General features: G+C 62.8%; 1 protein-coding gene across 3 annotated transcripts in view; it reads right to left on the bottom strand.

Annotated features, from left to right (window-relative positions):
* Nucleotides 1-1,708: 1,708 nt before the first annotated feature.
* The window catches only part of LOC311427304 (talin-1), a 30,542-nt gene continuing 15,317 nt past the window's right edge, over nucleotides 1,709-16,933 (bottom strand). For all 3 annotated transcript variants that reach the window (XM_084504606.1, XM_084504608.1, XM_084504607.1), the window contains 35 exons: nucleotides 16,800-16,913; nucleotides 16,579-16,713; nucleotides 16,367-16,495; nucleotides 16,187-16,289; nucleotides 15,901-16,109; nucleotides 15,693-15,812; nucleotides 15,356-15,553; nucleotides 14,885-15,024; nucleotides 14,468-14,561; nucleotides 14,207-14,296; nucleotides 13,979-14,101; nucleotides 13,737-13,880; nucleotides 13,469-13,630; nucleotides 13,233-13,373; nucleotides 12,834-13,015; nucleotides 12,568-12,700; nucleotides 12,123-12,224; nucleotides 11,828-11,998; nucleotides 11,549-11,698; nucleotides 11,213-11,314; nucleotides 10,982-11,101; nucleotides 10,763-10,909; nucleotides 9,665-9,831; nucleotides 9,227-9,410; nucleotides 8,928-9,053; nucleotides 8,547-8,663; nucleotides 8,282-8,467; nucleotides 8,059-8,166; nucleotides 4,979-5,084; nucleotides 4,708-4,832; nucleotides 4,494-4,619; nucleotides 4,309-4,371; nucleotides 3,932-4,114; nucleotides 3,213-3,338; nucleotides 1,709-3,015 (listed from right to left, as the gene is read on the bottom strand). In XM_084504606.1, coding sequence (XP_084360732.1) covers nucleotides 2,884-3,015; nucleotides 3,213-3,338; nucleotides 3,932-4,114; nucleotides 4,309-4,371; nucleotides 4,494-4,619; nucleotides 4,708-4,832; nucleotides 4,979-5,084; nucleotides 8,059-8,166; nucleotides 8,282-8,467; nucleotides 8,547-8,663; nucleotides 8,928-9,053; nucleotides 9,227-9,410; nucleotides 9,665-9,831; nucleotides 10,763-10,909; nucleotides 10,982-11,101; nucleotides 11,213-11,314; nucleotides 11,549-11,698; nucleotides 11,828-11,998; nucleotides 12,123-12,224; nucleotides 12,568-12,700; nucleotides 12,834-13,015; nucleotides 13,233-13,373; nucleotides 13,469-13,630; nucleotides 13,737-13,880; nucleotides 13,979-14,101; nucleotides 14,207-14,296; nucleotides 14,468-14,561; nucleotides 14,885-15,024; nucleotides 15,356-15,553; nucleotides 15,693-15,812; nucleotides 15,901-16,109; nucleotides 16,187-16,289; nucleotides 16,367-16,495; nucleotides 16,579-16,713; nucleotides 16,800-16,913 — 4,758 coding nt within the window. In that variant the 3' untranslated portion in view covers nucleotides 1,709-2,883. The remainder of the gene's footprint in view (nucleotides 3,016-3,212; nucleotides 3,339-3,931; nucleotides 4,115-4,308; nucleotides 4,372-4,493; nucleotides 4,620-4,707; nucleotides 4,833-4,978; nucleotides 5,085-8,058; nucleotides 8,167-8,281; nucleotides 8,468-8,546; nucleotides 8,664-8,927; nucleotides 9,054-9,226; nucleotides 9,411-9,664; nucleotides 9,832-10,762; nucleotides 10,910-10,981; nucleotides 11,102-11,212; nucleotides 11,315-11,548; nucleotides 11,699-11,827; nucleotides 11,999-12,122; nucleotides 12,225-12,567; nucleotides 12,701-12,833; nucleotides 13,016-13,232; nucleotides 13,374-13,468; nucleotides 13,631-13,736; nucleotides 13,881-13,978; nucleotides 14,102-14,206; nucleotides 14,297-14,467; nucleotides 14,562-14,884; nucleotides 15,025-15,355; nucleotides 15,554-15,692; nucleotides 15,813-15,900; nucleotides 16,110-16,186; nucleotides 16,290-16,366; nucleotides 16,496-16,578; nucleotides 16,714-16,799; nucleotides 16,914-16,933) is intronic.

Genomic DNA, 16,933 nt, shown 5'->3' with positions numbered 1-16,933 from the left:
CTTTCTGGGGGCGACCCTGAGAGTGCAATGCAAATTTGGGGGGTCATTGGGAGGGCGTGAGGGGCGTCTTCCAAGGACCAAGGGGCTGCCGGAGCCATGCAAAGTGGCGGAGCCGTGGTTGGAGGCTGGCGAGCGGTATTAGTGCTGACGAATTAGGCACATATTTGGAGAAGGAGAGCCAGGAACCGCCAGCACGCTGCTCTCGGGGGGGAGGATCCATCTCCCGTCGTTCCCAGATGAGGATGGATGGCCTTTGGGGGAAAATTCATCAGCTGGGGGCAAAGCTGGTGATGTGCACGGTGCGAGCAGCCAGGAAGGAAGGGGCTGAGGCTTCCCAAGCCCGGATGAATTTGGGACACGGGCACCTTGTGACTGAGGTGCCCCAGGTCCTAGCACCGCGCGGAAAATAACCCCCCGTAACACAGCCGGGGAGATTTACGGGGTCGGGGCTCCGGCCAGGCTGAACCCTGCCCCGTGTCCCTCCCCTGGGGATTTACTGCTGCCATCTGCGTCCCCTCCCTCGCCCAGAGGACATCGCTGGGGGTCCCCACTGCTGGCAGCCCCCTGCCCAGGGGCACGAGGGGTAGGGGGTGGGCTGTGCCCTCTCGCCCCTCCTCACAGGGCCCCGTGTCCGTCCGTACCTGGTCGGGAGCCTGGTGCCGGGTCAGGCCAGCGCAGATTGTCAGGGGACAGCTGGGAGGGCTGGGATTCCTGCGGGACGCACAAATCCCCCCTGGAGCCAGGCCACCGCCGCGGGAGAGCGGCCCCAAAGCAGGGGGGACGGCACCTCGGCACCCCGGGATCAGCTGGGATGTTGTGGGGGGGGACCCCAGAACAGCTCCAAGCCCCCTGGCGTGGCCACCACCACCCCTGCAAGCTGAGACCTTGCAGATTCATGACATAAAAAACCATCCTCCTGGGTGTTTGCTGGTGCCAGGATTGTGTTTTGGGGACAGGGGGGACGCAGGGCGCAGGGGACGGGTCCCAGGGACAGAGGTGTCCCCGCTCCACCCCGCAGCATCCCTACCACCACTCGGGTCCCCCCAAAAATGAGTGATGGGGTGGGAGCAGGTGGGGCAGGGGCCGTGCTGGGGCAGCTGCCACCCACACAGGTCGGCCCCCGGGGGGGATATTTTGGGGCCTGAGCTCAACGCCGGCAGCCGGGGGGGCTCCGGCTGCATTCCCAGCCCCACGGCACGCCGAGGGACACAGCCCCAAGCGGGGAGGCTCGGGGGGGGGTGAGCGTAGCAGGGGGGTCCCCACCTGCACCCCCTCCTGCTGCCCTGCCCGGGGATATTTTCGTCTGTCCGTCCGCAGGAATGGGGCCAGGAGCGCAGAGCCCCGGGGGCAGGTGCTGCGCTGGAGCCCGGCCGGCCCCCAAATCCCCCAGCAACAAAATCCCCCCCTGGCCCCCCGGCGGCACCTGCGAGGGCCGCACATGGCTGGCAGCGGGGGTCCGGGCGGCCGGGTGCCGCTGCTGGACGTGCCTCGAATATTTTCCGTGCTGGAGAAGCGCCTGCGCCGCGCTCCCCCCCCTCCCCAAACCCAGGAGGGCTGGCGGCCCCACGCAGCGGGGTCTGCGCCCCTGCCCACCACGTCCCGCCGTCCCAAATCCACCCAGCAGCCCCCGATTTTGAGATGCTGGCACCCCCTGGGGTTGCAACCCACCCTTTTCCTTGCGCCTTCCCCACGGACACGTGCACGGAGAAAGCAGGAAATCCATTTTTATTGATGAAGGCATCTTGTCAAAGAGCCATCCAAATCCCCATACATCAACCCCCGAGCTTCGGGGGAAAGCTGGATTCCTTTCATGTGTAACAGGCGATGCTTAAAGTATCAAAATAGTGAGAGAAGCCTCAGCAAGTGCAAGGGATAAGGGATAAAGGGGGGGGGGGGTCCCGGAGCCACGGAGGGGTGAGGAGCTGGTCTCTGGGCCCCTGGGCAGGCGCTGGGCTGCGGGGGGTTAGTGGGGACGACGTGAGCGAGGGGGATAAATGAACTCTGAAAAGCTGCAGGCTCGATACTAAAGAAATTTAAAAGTTATAAAAAATACTGAGAGTCTCAGAAAACAACGCAGGCACTTGGGAAGGAGGAGGAGGAGGAGGAAGGCAGAGCTGGCTGGGAGGGCGGGGAGGAAGGGCCCCAGGGAGAGGTGACGAGGTTGGGGGAGAGCAGCTCTGGGGCAAAGCCATCTCGTGCCTGCCCCGAGCAGAGGCACTGCGGTGGTGCGAGGATGCTCTGGGGAGGCTCGGTGCCTCCCGGGGATGCTGAGGAGGAAGAGGGGCGGGTGGTTCAGCCAGCAGTAAGGCAACAGAGGTGAAAGGCGGCTCCGTGCAAGAGCGTTAGCAAGAGGAAGGTGCAGAGCTGCTCCTTGCAGCCCACGGCACAGGACAGGGCGAGACACCAGCCTCCCCCCCGTCCCGCCTGGAGGAAGGAGAAGAAGAAGAAAGGAGCGAGAGGGAGGGCGACAAAGGCACGAGAAGAAATTAAAAAAAAAAAAAAAAAAATCCTGAAAGGGTTTAGAGGGCTGGACCCACCGCAGGAGGAAGCCCCCCGGCCCTTTTCAATGAGGCTTAGCAGCGGGGTCACCCCGGGCTGGTCCAGGACAGGCTCCCACTCCCGGCAGCCCCCCGAGGTGCGCGGGGAGGCGGGCTGGGCGGCGAAGCGGAGGTGCTGGTGCGGCGCCTGCTCGGGGCGGTGCTGCGCGGTGTCTGGGTTAGTCCCGGCGCGCCGGTGGTGGTGCAGGCAGGGCTGTGGGGTACCCAAGGGCAGCCCGGCGTTGCTCGAGGTGGGGGTGTCTTAAATAGGAGCCGGCGGCAGCAGTCTGTGCAGTGAGTGGCGGCAGGGCTCTGCCCGGGCGCAGAGCGGCGGGGCGCGCGGGGCTCAGTTCTGCTCCTCGTCCCGCAGCTCGGAGGGCAGGAACTTGTACTGCTGCTGCCGGATCATGGCCAGCTTCTTGCGCGCCTCCTCCAGCTCACGCTCCTTGCGCAGCATCTCCTCCTGGGCGGCGATGATCTGCCGGGGGAACGGGGCGAGATGGGTGCCTTGTGCGCCCCCGCGGCTCTCGCTCCGCGCCCTGCCACCATCCCCTCCCACCTCGCCGTCCCAGAGCAGCCCACACCACGCTCCTCGGGAGGCACAGGAGAGTGCGTGGACCTCCCCCTGCCCCGCTGGAGCTCCCCCTGCCCCACCGCAGCAGCCCCGCTCCTCACCTGTGCGATCCCCCCCACCATCTTCTCCTTCACCACCACCGTCTCGTCGTGGTCCTGGAAGGCGGCCGCCTTCTGCGCTGCCTTCACCAGGTTGTCCGACGCTCTCTTCACCGCGTTCCCGGCCGCCTGGAGCAGGAGAAGAGGTGAGGGAACAGCATCCTAAGCCTGGGGCACAATTTCCAACTTGGTGGGGGCGCCCCAGTCCCGACCAGGCAGGGGAGGAGGCCGGGTGAGCCGGGAGCTGCCGGCAGAGCTCCCCGAGGATGGCTCGCTGCCACCAGCGCTGCTCATGACCATTTCAGGCACTGCTGCTCCCAGCCGGGTGCCCGTGGCGGTTCCCTCGCTCTGCTCCCATCTGAGCAACAGGGCAAGGATTTTGGGGCAGCCTGGCTGACCTCTCCCAGCTTTCACCCTGCCGGGATCCTCATGCTGACCCCCAGCATGTGGGCATTAACCTCCATGCCGCGGCCACGGAGGGTTAATCTCCGGTGTCAAAACACGTCCCCAGACATTAATGCCAGGGATTGGGTGCACACATTTCAGGCATTCCCAAGCCAGACCATCAGCCCTGAATGCCCCCGGGGCTCAGCAACCCCCAGCCTGGTGGACAGGAGCCCAGGATTACGCACGCAGGCAGCCAAATGAGGCCCAAAACACACGGAGCCTGCGCCCCAGCGAAGCACCCAACGAGTGGACGGGGACTGCAGCCTGGGACTCACCTGGAGCCTCTTCATGGCCTCCGAGTCGTGGTCGGCCTTCACCTTGCAGGCCACCAGGAGCTGCGCCGTGGAGGCAGCCACCTGCTTGGCGGACGAGATGAGCTTCTCCTCGCTGGCGTGGCCCTGCACCGCCGCGTTGGCGGCCTCGCACAGGTTGTTGGTGGCCGCAGCCACCATGCGTGCCTGCAGCAGGAGAAGGGTGTCAGGGGGGGACGGGGTCCCCCCAGGAGGACAAGGATGGGGATGAGACATCGGCTTCCACGCCACAACCCAGCTGGTGGGAGAGGGAGCAAGCAGGGGGCTGCCTCCTGCACGGAGGAGAGCACGAGGGCAGCGCATCCCCTGCCCCACAGGCAACACGTGTCCCTGATACTCACGGCTGAAATCAGTCCCTGGGACCACTGCCCGTCATCCACCGCGTTGGCTGGGATGGCTCCCACCTGTGGGGCAGGAGAGGAGCACTGAGGGCTGCTGGAGAAGGCAGGGAGCCCAGCACAGCACCACGCAGTGCTTCAGCTCCCATTCTTGTGCTGCTCCTGCCCTTCCTCCCTCCCAGCCCTACCTTTCCTTGGGCCACCAACTCCCGCTGGGCGGCCGAGGCTGCCTTCACCAGGGCGCTGGTAGCTGCCGCGATGGATTTGGCAGCCTCCAGGATCTGCTCCTCGAAGTCCAGGCTCTCATCTGCTTGCTGCGGACAAGAAGAGGAGCGTGAGCCCGAGGTGGGACTGCCAGGAAGGTGGCAGGGGGCTCCTGGGGGGCTCAGCACCCCGTCCTACCTTGGGCTTGGCCCTCGGCTTCAGCTGCTCCAGCTTCTTGGCCGCAGCCTCGATGGCAGCCGCTGCCCCCAGCAGCTCGTTCTCAGCGATGACTGTGGGGTCTTCTGGGTCAACCCACTCCGTCCCTAGAGGGGACAGGAACCCAGACAGGTTAAAGCCACGCACGGCCTCCTTTCTGACCCAACCTACCTCCTCCCACCAGCACGAAGGCCCCAGACTCTAATCCAGCCCTAGATGCTGTCCCGGAGGAGGACGGAGCCGTGGTGCTCACCTTTCATGGCCTCGGCTGCCTGGATGAGCTCGGTGACAGAGCTGGCCACACGCTTGGAGTACCCGGCCAGCTGCTGCTTCAGCTCATGGGTCGGCTTCTGCAGGATCTGGGGGAAAGGAGCAGGACTGAGCACGCGAGGGAGACCACGAAGCAGGGGCAGGACCCTACCTGGCAGCCCCTTCTGACCATGTTTTGCCCCTCGCCCCCAGAATCTGGCTGCCTGAGAAGGTGCCACCACCAAAACCCAGCCACTCTCGTTTCAGGGGACCCCGGGGGTCCATTGGAGGCAATCCCCCAAGAGAAGGGGAGCAGAGCCCCCCAGCCCCCTCAGTACGTGTCGGTCACTGATTGTCATCCTGTCTCAAGCGATGCTGGCTGGTCTCCTGCACAGGGACAGCATCATTTTTCCTTTTCCTTGGCCCTGTTCAGTCCACACCTTCTGGGACACCTCGCAGCACCGAGGTCCTCATTTAAGTCAGGGTCCTTCCAGTGCTCGGTGGCTTCCCCCCACGGTTCCCTTTTTCCCCCCCAGGATCCCCTTTCCCCCCCAAGGACCTCCTCCTCCCCACTCAAAGCACTTCAAGCCCCAGAACCCCCTTTCTGAGACTCATCTGCAAACACAACAGGACCCCAGAGCCAGTTCCCAGCCCCTGTGGGGCCACACGTCCCCTTCCCAGAGGGCCCCCCCGGCATGCACACACCACGGCACGCCCGAGGCCACACGTCAGCTCGAGCAGGGTGAGTAGAGGCACAGACGGCGGGGTCCTGCCCCAAAACCACACGGCAGCAGCCGTGCCACCCCAGCACCAGGCTGGGCACGCCACCAGCAAGGCTCATGCTGAGGTTAGGCACCGGCAGGCACACCGAGTGTCACCGTACTCACCGGCTGACGGGGAGCACCGAGGGGAGAGAGAAGAAGGCAGTGAATGCCCTGGCAGGCAACGGGGACACGCGCGGGGTGGGGTGGAGGTGAGGAGGAGAGGGGGGAGGAAGGTGAGGAGGTCCCAGGCCCTGCTGCCATCACCACTGCAAACTTCAGCCCTGCCTGATGCCTGGTGGACGGGCTCCTGAGGCTCGCTTGGCACCTCGCTGCTCCCCACCCTGAGCTCTCTGCCTGCACTTTTCAGCCTGCAATCCCCTGCTTTCGGTGATGGAGACCTATTGTTACCAAATACCACGTCCCCACGGAGGTTCGCATTCCTTCCCCTCCCCAGTGAAATATGCTGCTGGCTGGCTCTTTCCCCGGGAGCCGCGTTTCCCATCCCCAGCCAAATAACTCCCCTGCACTCTGACCGCTCCTGCTCGCACACCGCGGGGTTGGTTCCCAAAAGGACTGATCCAGCACACGCACTGCAAGCCTCCACTGCTGCTGGGGGCAAGGCAGTGCCCTGTCCACAACCTTCCCAACCACATCCCTCCGTTTGGGGCAGGGCTCACAAAGAGCTGCTGACTGCCCCCACCAGCACCTCCACGTTGCCCTCCTGAGCACGCCTGGGCGAAAAGCCGTGTTATTAACTCTGTCATCTGCCCCGACAAGATTTTTAAAGTTGCTAAGCGGTTCTCTTTCTGGAGGCCAGAAGCTTGCTAAGATGCACCTCCGGTGAATAGTTCACGGGATGGGCTGCACGTATGATCCTCAGGAGACATCGCACGGCAGCTGGAAGGCGACACCCAAAATGCAGGGGAACAGCACGCTTCTGCAAGCAGTCTGACCTTGGGCACTGCCACAGTATGTCATTAGCCCAATCATCTGTTAACAACAGGTCAGCCAGAGAATTTCACCTAGCACTTCAGTCTTGGCTGCGATGACTTAACGAGTGGCTGAAGCATCTTCCAGAAAGACATTTGATCTAGATGCAGAGCACGAAAAACTCACTGCCCCCCTTGGAACCGCATCCTGATGTCCTTCAGATAAAACCATCCTTTGGTTTCCCCCATGTCTGGCTTCAGTGTCTAGCCCTCGGGTCCTGCCTGCCTCCCTCTTTGTTCTCAGTCCCTTTTTAACCACCCTAGTGAAACCATGCTGCTAACAGACCCCACGCTCGCTCTTTTTCCTTGCTCCAGGTCCAGGCTATCATCAGCTCTGCAGGCACGCGCTCTGTGCATCCATCCCTGCAGCAAGATCAGCTCTCACCATCTTGCCAAGAATGCAAACCGCTGGAAGCACCTCACTGAACCCTTTCTTCCCATCTCCTGCTTAATCCAGCCTTAATTTGCTTCATTCGAGCCACACCGATCTTGCAGGGCAGCTAATTAAAGCGGCCAGCTGAAGGGCTCGGGAGGACTGAGCTGGAGGAGGGCTGGATCAGGAGGGTGCAGCTGGCCTCTGCAGTCAACACCTCCGCCACCGCAGGCACTGCCTGTCTCGCACACCCTTGACCGAGCTTAACGAGCTCTGTTTTCACACTGGCTAAGTTTCTCACTCCCACCACTCATAATGGAAGCTGCTTCAGGATTCTGTTCCTGTGTTGTCGAATTTCCAGCCTCCATCTGTTTATGGCCGGTTAATCTCCATCTGTTGTTAGCCAAATACTTTTCTTTAGAGCTTGCTGATCACTCCGACATCTGCTTCCGTAAGTAATTGCAGGCGGCCCTCCCATCCCTCCTCACCTTGCCTGCCTAAGCAATCAGGGAGCACAGGAGGTGCTCCTTTCCTCTGCAGGACCTTCACGGGGATTGAGGTGGGCCACACAGTGGGTACAGGGGCGAGGAACGGGAGAGGGACCTGTCACCAGCTTTTTCAGGTTGATTTTGCCATCGACTGTCTAGCTCAGCTCAAAGCAACCTTAGCCCGGAGCACTGCAGCAATGAAGAGCTGTGCAGTCTCAAGGCAGCCAGCAGGTCTCTCCTTCAAGGCAGGACCTGAAGGACAGGCCTGTGTGCCAGCGGTGACCGCATGCCACCTCCTCCCCTGCCCTCAGCCCCGTGCAGGGCTCACCTCAGGCACTCAGGGGGAGCGCACTAAAAAGACCTCAGAGGGAAGATCTACAGAGCCCAAAGGAAGACGGGGATCTGGGGAGCACCCCGTTGTTCAAGGGAAGCCTCAGCAAACCACGGGAAAGGGGTCTGGGGACACTCACCACCAGCACGTGCTCCAGCAGCTCCAGGTATCCATCGGCACACTCCCTGCCGAAGCGCAGCGCCCGCTGCCGCACGTCGGCGCTCACCTCGGGGTGGTAGGCGGCCTCCTGGAACCCAGGGACAGAAATTCGTATCAGGACACCTCCCCTGCCACTCTGGGGCTCAAACAGGGCACCCCCAGCCCCGTGCCAGCCCCACAGCCCCTGCCCATCCCCGCGGCACCTTGCAGGCGCGCAGCATGTCCGCGATGGCGCGGCGGCTCAGGTTGGCCGTGGCGATGACGTCCTCCTGCCGACACGAGTTGCCGGCGGCCACAGCTTTGGCCGTGGCCATGGTGATGCCTTTCGTCATTCGGATGAAGTCCTCCGGGGTGGAGACCTGGGCAGGAGGCACCGGGGAGGAGAAGACCTGAGAAGAGAGAGGCACAGGGGTGAGGTTTTGGGGAGGCAGGAGGGCAGGGGAGGGCGCCCCGCGGCGCTGCGCTCACCGCCAGCTCCTGGCGGATGTGCTCTATCGTGGCCTCCAGTGCCCGCGTCCCCTTGGTGGCCTCGTCCTCCACAGCCTTCACTGTCTTCAGCAAGGAAGTGACGTTGGTCACCATCACCTGTGGGAGGGAGAACAGAACTGGGAAAAAGCCCCCCGGAAAGCTCCGGGATGCTGCCGGCACCTGTCCCTCCCTCGTGGTTTGGTCTGGATCTGCCCCTTCTCCATACTCCACTCACACCTCCTCATTTTGATCTCTGTGCCCCCTTGCCCTGACTGCCTCCCAGTTGTCCTCCCGTCCCCAGACAGGCACAGAAGCCCCTTCCTCCTCTTCTTCCAGCCCTCCTGCCCCATCCCCTTCTCCCCGTTGTGCCCCAGTGCAGACCTTGGCGGAGTTCTTCAGCTGGTAGACAGCAGGGTCATCCCCAGCTTTGCCAGCAGCTGCTTTGGTGGCACCGATCAGATCCCCAAGTGCCTTGGCCACGTCCTTCACAGCATTGATCAGCACCACCTGGGGAGAGCAAGACCAGGGTCACGGCTTTGCTGTGGACACACCCAGGCTGTGGGTGGGGTGGCCCAGCAGCAGAAAATTCGGGCACCCCAGAACATGCCATCTACACGGCGTTCAAATCAGCCAGCTCTGCTAGCACCAGGCAAAAAGCTCAACCACACACCCCACCCTACCTGAGTCTCTGGGTCTTCAGAGCCCAGGCTGGCAGCACCCAGCTTCACCACCTCCGCCAGGCGGGTGATGGTGGTCACGGAGGACTGGGCAGCCTGGGCCAGCTTCTCCTGGCTGGCCGTGGCGTTCTGCACCAGCACCTTGGTGTCCTCCACCAGTGCCTTGGCTGTCTTCAAGATGCCCTCCCTGGGGAGAAGAAGGGAGTCAGAGAGGGGTGTTTAAGGAAAAGCAGAGAAGCCTCTGCATGCACACGTGCTCCTTGCTCCCTGCCTTCCATCTGTATGAGCTGGAGGGGAAAAACTGCCAGCACAACCCGAACTCGCAGGTCTCCTTGGGGCTGGTCCACAGCTTACAGAGATGTGAGATGGCACGGCAGAGCCTGGCCCCTGTCCCCAGCTGAGCAGGGGCTGGCCAAGGTGTTGTACCCCCCACCCTGGTACCTGTGGTCAGCGAAGGTCTCCGAGTTCTCCCGATTGAGGGTCCCTGCCGTGGCAAACATGATGGTGGTGTCGAGGTCAGCGATGATGCCAGCGACGGCGCTGGCAGCGGTGATGCAGGCTTGAGTCCCGCGGTTCCCAGCCTGCAGGGCTGCCAGCACGTGGGACACCTGCGTGGTACAAGCAGGGTGACTGAGAGAGGCAGAGCAGGCTCAGGACATCCCCACCACACACCTCTGACACCTCCCCAGGACGGACACCCTTCAATCCAAGGAGGATCCTTCATCCCCTTCTTAGCTCCCATTTATTTTTATCTCGTACCTATCGTGCTTGTGGGTACAGGAGACACTGCACTCTGCTGCTTTCCAAACAAACAGGGCTAGCACCTTATCAGAACATTACAGCTCCTTCCTTCTGTAAGTGCTAAGCTCAATTTCTGTGCTTTGGCAAGAGCTCATAAGATAGTAAGTTTCCTGACGGAAAGTAAAAGCTTGGAAAGGAAGAACTAGGAGGAGGCCCCGGGCACGCAGACATGTGCCAGGTGGTATGAAGCAGTGTTTGCTTTGCCTTTGTAATCTTGCTTGCAAGCATTGCCATTCTACCCTTATCAGTTGTATTTTTTAAACCTTTTTTTTTGTCTGTTACTAATCAGTGTGCTTTTTCAGACTGGCTGATGGGCAGGATGCTTTCCACCACGCTAGCAAAAGGCGCAGGGGATACTGATCACCTAGCATGAGCCGCAGGCTTACTGGAGGCACAGCAAATGCTACACACACCTCTGCAAAGGCTGATTTAGAGAGCCCTGGGCTGCCAGCAGGGTGTGGATCAGTCTTCCTTGGAAGGCTGTTACCAGCACGTCAGCAGGCAGCACCTGGCTGCCACAATTGCCCATCACAGTGCAAGTTGTTATGGTGCCAGGAGGGGAACCCATCCTCTGCCCCACCAGCTGAATTGTGCCAGGGACGAAGAGCAGACAGAGCCCAGCAGGGTGACAAGAAAACCCCTGGTGGAGGCTCAAAGGGCACGTGGCTCAATCCAGAGTTGTTCTCACATCCTTCCTCCCCTCCAGGTGCCCGCCCCGGGACCCTCAGGGCCGCTCACCTTCTCGGAGACCTTGCGCGCGCTCTCGATCAGCTCCTTCTTGGTGTAGGCATCGCTGGGGCTGCACTGCAGGGCTCCAGCCTTGGTCACCAGGGCAGCACAGCCATGACCCAGCTCCTGCACCCGGCGCTTGATGTGGGAGCCGATCTGGAGGAAAATACAGGCGTGAGACAGCCCGAAGGGACACCCTGCCCGGGTTCCCCCTCACGATGCTCTCACCTCTTCATTCTCGGCGGTGAGCGCGGCCGGCTTGGCCTCCTGTGCCAGCTGCCCGTACTCGTTGGTCAGCTGGTTGGCCAGTATGCCCAGTTCGTCTGGGTTGGTGGTGGACTTGGTGACCTGCAGGTGGGAGAAGAGCAGGGCTCAGACGGGCTCTACGGTGGGACAGGGGAGCAAGGAGGGCAGCTGCCCTGCTGGGCGAGGCGGCAGCACCACTGCTTCTGCACCCACCATCTCCTGCACGGTCACTGCGATAGCCTTGGCCGTCTTCACCATCGTGGTCTGGTAGTCCACAAAGGTCCCCTCTGGCTCGCCCATTGGCCCCTCGTCAAGCTGAAAGAGAACATCAGGAGAGTTTGGCCCTGCCCAGCGCCCCTCCTTGGCTACAGCACAGCAGGAGACTCACGCTGCCCTGCCTGGGGGTTTTGCCCACTATGGCCCTGAGTACGCCCTCCCCAGCCTGTACCCCAAAATTTCGATATGGGAAGATCTGAACATCTCCTGCATCTCTTCCTGCCTCTGACTCTGCCTCCTCCTTTCCCCCAGCCCTCTCTGCGTTCCCCTCACCTGGTTGATGGCCTGGGTGATGGAGTCCACCATGCCCCCGACGACACCCGCGGCGCTGGCTGCCTCGTTCAGGGTGGTGGTCAGGTCCTCCACAGCCTCCTTCATCATCTGCACGGCCTCCTCCAGAGCCTCCTGCGTGTGGGCAGCTTGCTGCAAGGAGGAGACGGAGTGAGAGAAGGAAGAGACAACAGGGACACCAGCTCTGGGTTTTGGTGCCCAGCAACACGTGTAGGACACGTGGCACGTGTCCGAGGCTCACCACGTGCACCTCCTGCTCACCTTGGGGTTCCCACCGGCCTCCTTGGCGGTGTACAACATCTGCAGGGCGGACTCAGCCAGCGTTTTGGTCTGGTCCAGGAGGTTCATCTGCTGCTGGTGGTTGGGTGTCTTGGAGGCAGCGCCGATAGCCGCCAAGATGAGCGGCTCAAAGTACTGAGCCATCTGGGACACCTAGGGAAGAGCAGCGTCAGTGCCAGCAGCTCCTGGAGGCTGGTCACAACCCCTCCTCCTGATGTGGGGTGCTCCACACGCCTGCTGCCTGAACGCCCCTTCCCCATCCATCCCCTCCCGTTACCTTGTGTCCCAGCTGCGAGGCCTCAGCCCGCGCGGCGCTGGCCACGGGCTCGATCAGGTGGTTGATCTCCTGCACGGCCGTGATCATCTGGTTGTGCAAAGCCTGTTGTGAAAAAGAGCACACGGCATGAGGCCGCGGCAAGGCTGGCCTCGCTGAGCTCTGCTGGGGCAGAGTTAGCCTGCCCCCGTTAAGCAGGGCTCCGAGGTGATGTTTGATCACTGAACGACAAGCTCTGGCTCCAAGGGCTGGCAGACAGGGTGCAGCACAGCCCTGCTCTGTCCAACCAAGAGAGACACACAGCAGGGACACAAAGCCTGGAAGAAGGCTGCTCTACCCAGCACCCGGCTGGGTGGATGCTGAAGACACAAGAAGGGCTCCCAAAGCCCTGTGTGGAAGCAGAGGAGGCCAGCAGGGGCTCCAGAAAAGGACTTTGCCCCCTGCTCACCTCCTGGGAGATGCCTTCTCGAGGGGCCAGCTGCTGGCTGATGGCTGCCAGGGAGGCCTGGTCTACCTCCCGCATGCACCTGTTGAGGACGTCGATGGCCTCGTCGCACTCCCGCTGCCCTGGAGCTTTGTCCCTGCATGACAGAGAGACCAGATGAGCCAAAACGTCATCGTGGAGTGAGCCCAGCCAGGGGAAACCATCAGCAGGGGCTCCGGCCAGGCACGCCAGGCAGGCTGAGAGGGCCGCAGACCCGTCTCGGCCCTCACCTCATGTTGGTGATCAGCTTCTTGATGGAGTCCGAGACGGTGCGAGAGTGTCCGGCCAGCACCGACCACTGCGGCGGGTCCTTGGGGTTGACGGCCAGCGAGCGTGCGGTCTGGATGAGGCCGGCAGAGCTCTCCAGCATGGTCTTGGCGGACGAGACGATGGGCTCCATGGCTCTGCGTCCCTGCGCAGGGAGACGGAGGCCCAGTGACACAGACGGATGGGCACATCACCCCTTCTCCTCACCCAGGAGCAGCCCCTCAGTGCCCAACGCTCAATGCTGCCTCCTCATCGCACCCTCCAGACACCATTCCTGCTCTGGGTCCCATTTCAAGCTCCCCACCCTGCCGCAGCGCCCACCACAGCCAGGCCACCCCCTCCCTGCCCCGGCGGCACCCCACCTCGGGGCTGATCTGTGCAGGAACGGTGGCAAACTCGGGGTTGGAGGCGAAGGCTGTCAGGTTGTCCACAGCCTCTATCAGAGGAGCCGTGGCCGCGCGGCACCGCTCCCGGTTCTCCTCGTTGAAGGCTCCGTCCAGGGCCTGGCGTGGAGGAGAGAGCGAGCAGTTAGCTACCCATCCCTCAGCACGCCCCGCGTCCCAGCTCTGCGGGGCTGGCCATTGTCACCCCAACACACCTTGATGGTCTTCACCAGGTTGGCCGTGCTGTTGGCCACCTCCTTGGCCGACTGCACGAACTGCCGCTTGGCCACGGGGTTGGCGGTGCGGGAGGAGGCCAGGCGGCACGTGTTGCACAGGGCCGAGGTGTGCTTGGCCACGATGGTGGCTGCTGACAGCACCTGGGGAGGAGAGCAGAGTGAGGCAGGACCCGCAGCACCTCCCTGCTCTCCAGCACCCCCTTTTAGGCAGGAAAACGCCCGTGGTGGTGCCCCAGCTCACACCAACCTGTGACTGCGTGCAGGCAGGGTCCACCAGGTTCTGGCAGGCCATCTGGATGGCTTGGTTAGCTCTGGCAAACTGAGTGGGGTCTACCAGGCCCTGCTGACCCGCCTGGCTGTTGGGATCTGAAACTCCCACCAGGTAGGCAGCCTGAAGATAAAAGAGAGGCAGTGAGGGCTTGCACCGGGGCAGGAGAAGACTCCCAGCACCGGGTGAGATGGATGGGGCTGGGACCAAATGCATCTCACCTGGGCTGCTGCCTCGGTGAGCCCGCAGAGAGCTTTGGAGGCGGCGCTGATGGACTCCCCGAACTCGGGCAGCTTGCTGTTCTTGGCGTTCTGGGAGATGCCGGCCATGGACTCGCCCAGCACCTGCGGGACACACGGCCACCAGCTGGAGACCACCGCTGGCTGCCATAGCCTCAGAGCTCACTGCTCTGCCAGCCCGGCGTCTGTAACCCGCAGGAAGACACCCACCTTGGAGTTCTCCATGACGCTGTCCAGGCAGTTGAAGTAGGACATGTCATTGACAGTCTGCGTGGGGTTCTCCAACAGCTCCTTCACCGTCTAGAGAGACACACGGGTGGCACGTCAAGGGGAAGGGTCCGAGCTCTCCACATCACTGTGCACTCACAGCTCCTTTTTGCTCTCTCCTGCCTCGTGTGGCACAGAGGAGCTGCTCCTCTCCCCGCCCCAGATATCCCAGCACCCAGCCAAGCAGAATTCTCCAGTTCTCACCTCCAGCTCCCTCAGGGCATTGTCGCACTCCTTCTGTCCTGGCGCCTGCTGGGTGCACATGGTGATCAGCTGGTTAATGCTGTCGGTCACAGCCCTGCCGGGAGAGACAACGCCTGGATCAGTGCCACCGTCACCACCCAGAGCCACCACTACTGCAAACATCCTTAACCTGGCTGTGGGGCATGTCCTGGTGCAGGAAACGGGCAGAGGTTCGGGCTGGAGGACACTCCTACCAGCCCAAGGGCTTGTCTCTTTTGGCAGCCAGGCCAGGGTGACATTAGATAAATGTTCTCAGGACAGCCCCAGAGCAAGCTGAGCCCCATGGAGGCAAACACCAGGACTCCAGAAGCTGTTGGCCCAGCACACACTTTGGCACTTGCCCACCTCCCTCCACGCAGCCCGAGCAGTTCCTCCTACCGTGCAGCCGCTGCCAGCTGATTCTTGAGGTTGGGGGACGCAGGGTCAGCAGAAAGTGCCTTTGCTGCCAGCAGCAGCTTGCTGGAGGACATGGAGATGCTCTTCAGGTTTGACACCACCTGCGCCTGGTCTTCCTTGTTCTGCAGGGAGCCAAAAAGTCACCAACAGCAGGTTCCCGAGCTCCGTGCCCACCCCCTGAGTTTCTCTGGTGGTTTCTATGCTGCGCCAGCTCCCCTCACCCAACTCACCCGCTGGCCACCAGCAGCAAGCGTTTGGTGACTACGCTCACTGCACGCAAGCCACTTCCTCCCCTGCTCTTGCTATTTATCCCACCTCCAGGCTCCATCTCGAGGGTGTTAGCCACAGCTGCTCACAGCAGTCCCCAAACCACTGCTCGTGGCTGCATGCCTCCCCCAGCACTCAGCAGCCTCCCACCATAGCCAGGACTGCCAAACGGGTGTTTGCTCTCACCGGGGACAGGCTGGCCATCTCCACGCCCGCCTGCAGGAACTCGTTGAAGTCCTGTCCGAATTTGCCCGAGGACTTGGCCAGGTCCTGGGGGGTGCCCCGCGATGCCTGCACCAGCTCGTTGGCAGACTGGTTGAGTCCCGCTGCCGCCCGGTTCAGCTGGCTCTGCGCCTCCTGGAAGGTCTTGTTGCTGGGAGGGAACTGGAGGCAGGGAGAGGGTCAGGAGCAGCACGGGGAGCCCAGCACCCTCACACACCTGGGGACGTGCCGGAGAGCATCCAGCACGGCCGGTGAGCACCGCAACACCTCCCCGTCCCCCTCAGCCCTGTGCTGAGCTCACCGAATCCGACAGCAGCCTCTTGCTGGCCTCTCCCACCATGCGGATGGCAGCATCCACGTCCCGCTGCCCGGGCAGGCAGTTCACGCAGCGGTTCAGCGCCTGCGACACCGCCTTGGCCACCTGCAGAGGACGAGAGCGGTGGCTGTGCCTCGGCCACCCCCATCACCCTGCCTCCACCCCGCTGCCTCCCCCGGGGACCCAATCCCACCTGCACCAGGCGCTGCTGGCTGTCGGGGTCTCCGGGCTTGGCCACCGCCTTCCTGGCCTCCTCGATGAGGTTGTTGGCCTTATCCATCACATCGCTGGCGCACTCCAGCATGGCACCCTGCGCCTGCGGGTCCGACGTGTTGGCCGCCACGCCGCGGGCAGCCTGGCTGAGCGAGCGCAGCGCCTGGGCCACCTCCCGGGCAGCGATGCCTGTCATGGGGGAGAGAGATCAGTCAGAGAGAGCACAGCCCCTCCACGGGGCACGGCTGGGGCATGAGGGCTGGTACCTGTGTAGTTCTCGTTGCCCTGGGCCACCTCGCCCAGCAGGTGGGCGATGGCGGAGGTGACGGCCTTGGTGCTGTTCCCCAGGTCCTGGGCGCACTTCTCCATCTGCAGGGCGAGCAGGGGTTACACCCCACCCAGACAGCCCCCAAACCCCGTGCACAGCACCCCGTGTGCCCCCTCACCGTCTCTCCGGGCAGAGGTTTGAGCTTGCCATCCCTGGCGGCCGCCTTGGCCTCCTGCAGGTCCCTCTCCAGGCTCTGCACCAAGCCCAGCGCCGAGTCGATCTCCAGGGGCCCGCAGGCCTCCTGTGCCTGTGGTGGGGAGAAGGAAGAGCGTTTTTGTAGGAGCTTGGCCACAACAAGAGCTGTCCCAGCCTCCTCCACCAGCCTCTCACCTTCTGTGCAGCCGTGCGGAGCTCGGCCAGGGCTGCAGCCAGGTTTTTGGCACACTGGCTGAGCTGCATGGCGGATGCCTGGTCGGTGATGGTGGGCACAGTGGCCTTGGCCGCGGCTACCATCTTCCCACCGGGCTGCCAAGAGAAGGAAGAGTGAGACGGGGTGGCACGCAGCTGGCTGTCCCCTCACTGCCCGCGGCCAGCAGCAGGTTTGGGGGTACCTGCAGGAAGTTCTGGCTGGCGGCGATGAGAGCCAGCTGGGCGCTGGGGCTGTCCGGCTGAGACTGGCTTCCCCGCACGCCCTGCACCAGCATGGGGATCTGGTCGGCCACCACCTGCGAGGAGAGAAGATAAA

The sequence above is a fragment of the Aythya ferina genome, assembly GCF_964211825.1.
Source record: "Aythya ferina genome assembly, chromosome: Z".
Taxonomy (NCBI): Eukaryota; Metazoa; Chordata; class Aves; order Anseriformes; family Anatidae; genus Aythya; species Aythya ferina.
This window is presented reverse-complemented; position numbering and strand designations above follow the sequence as displayed.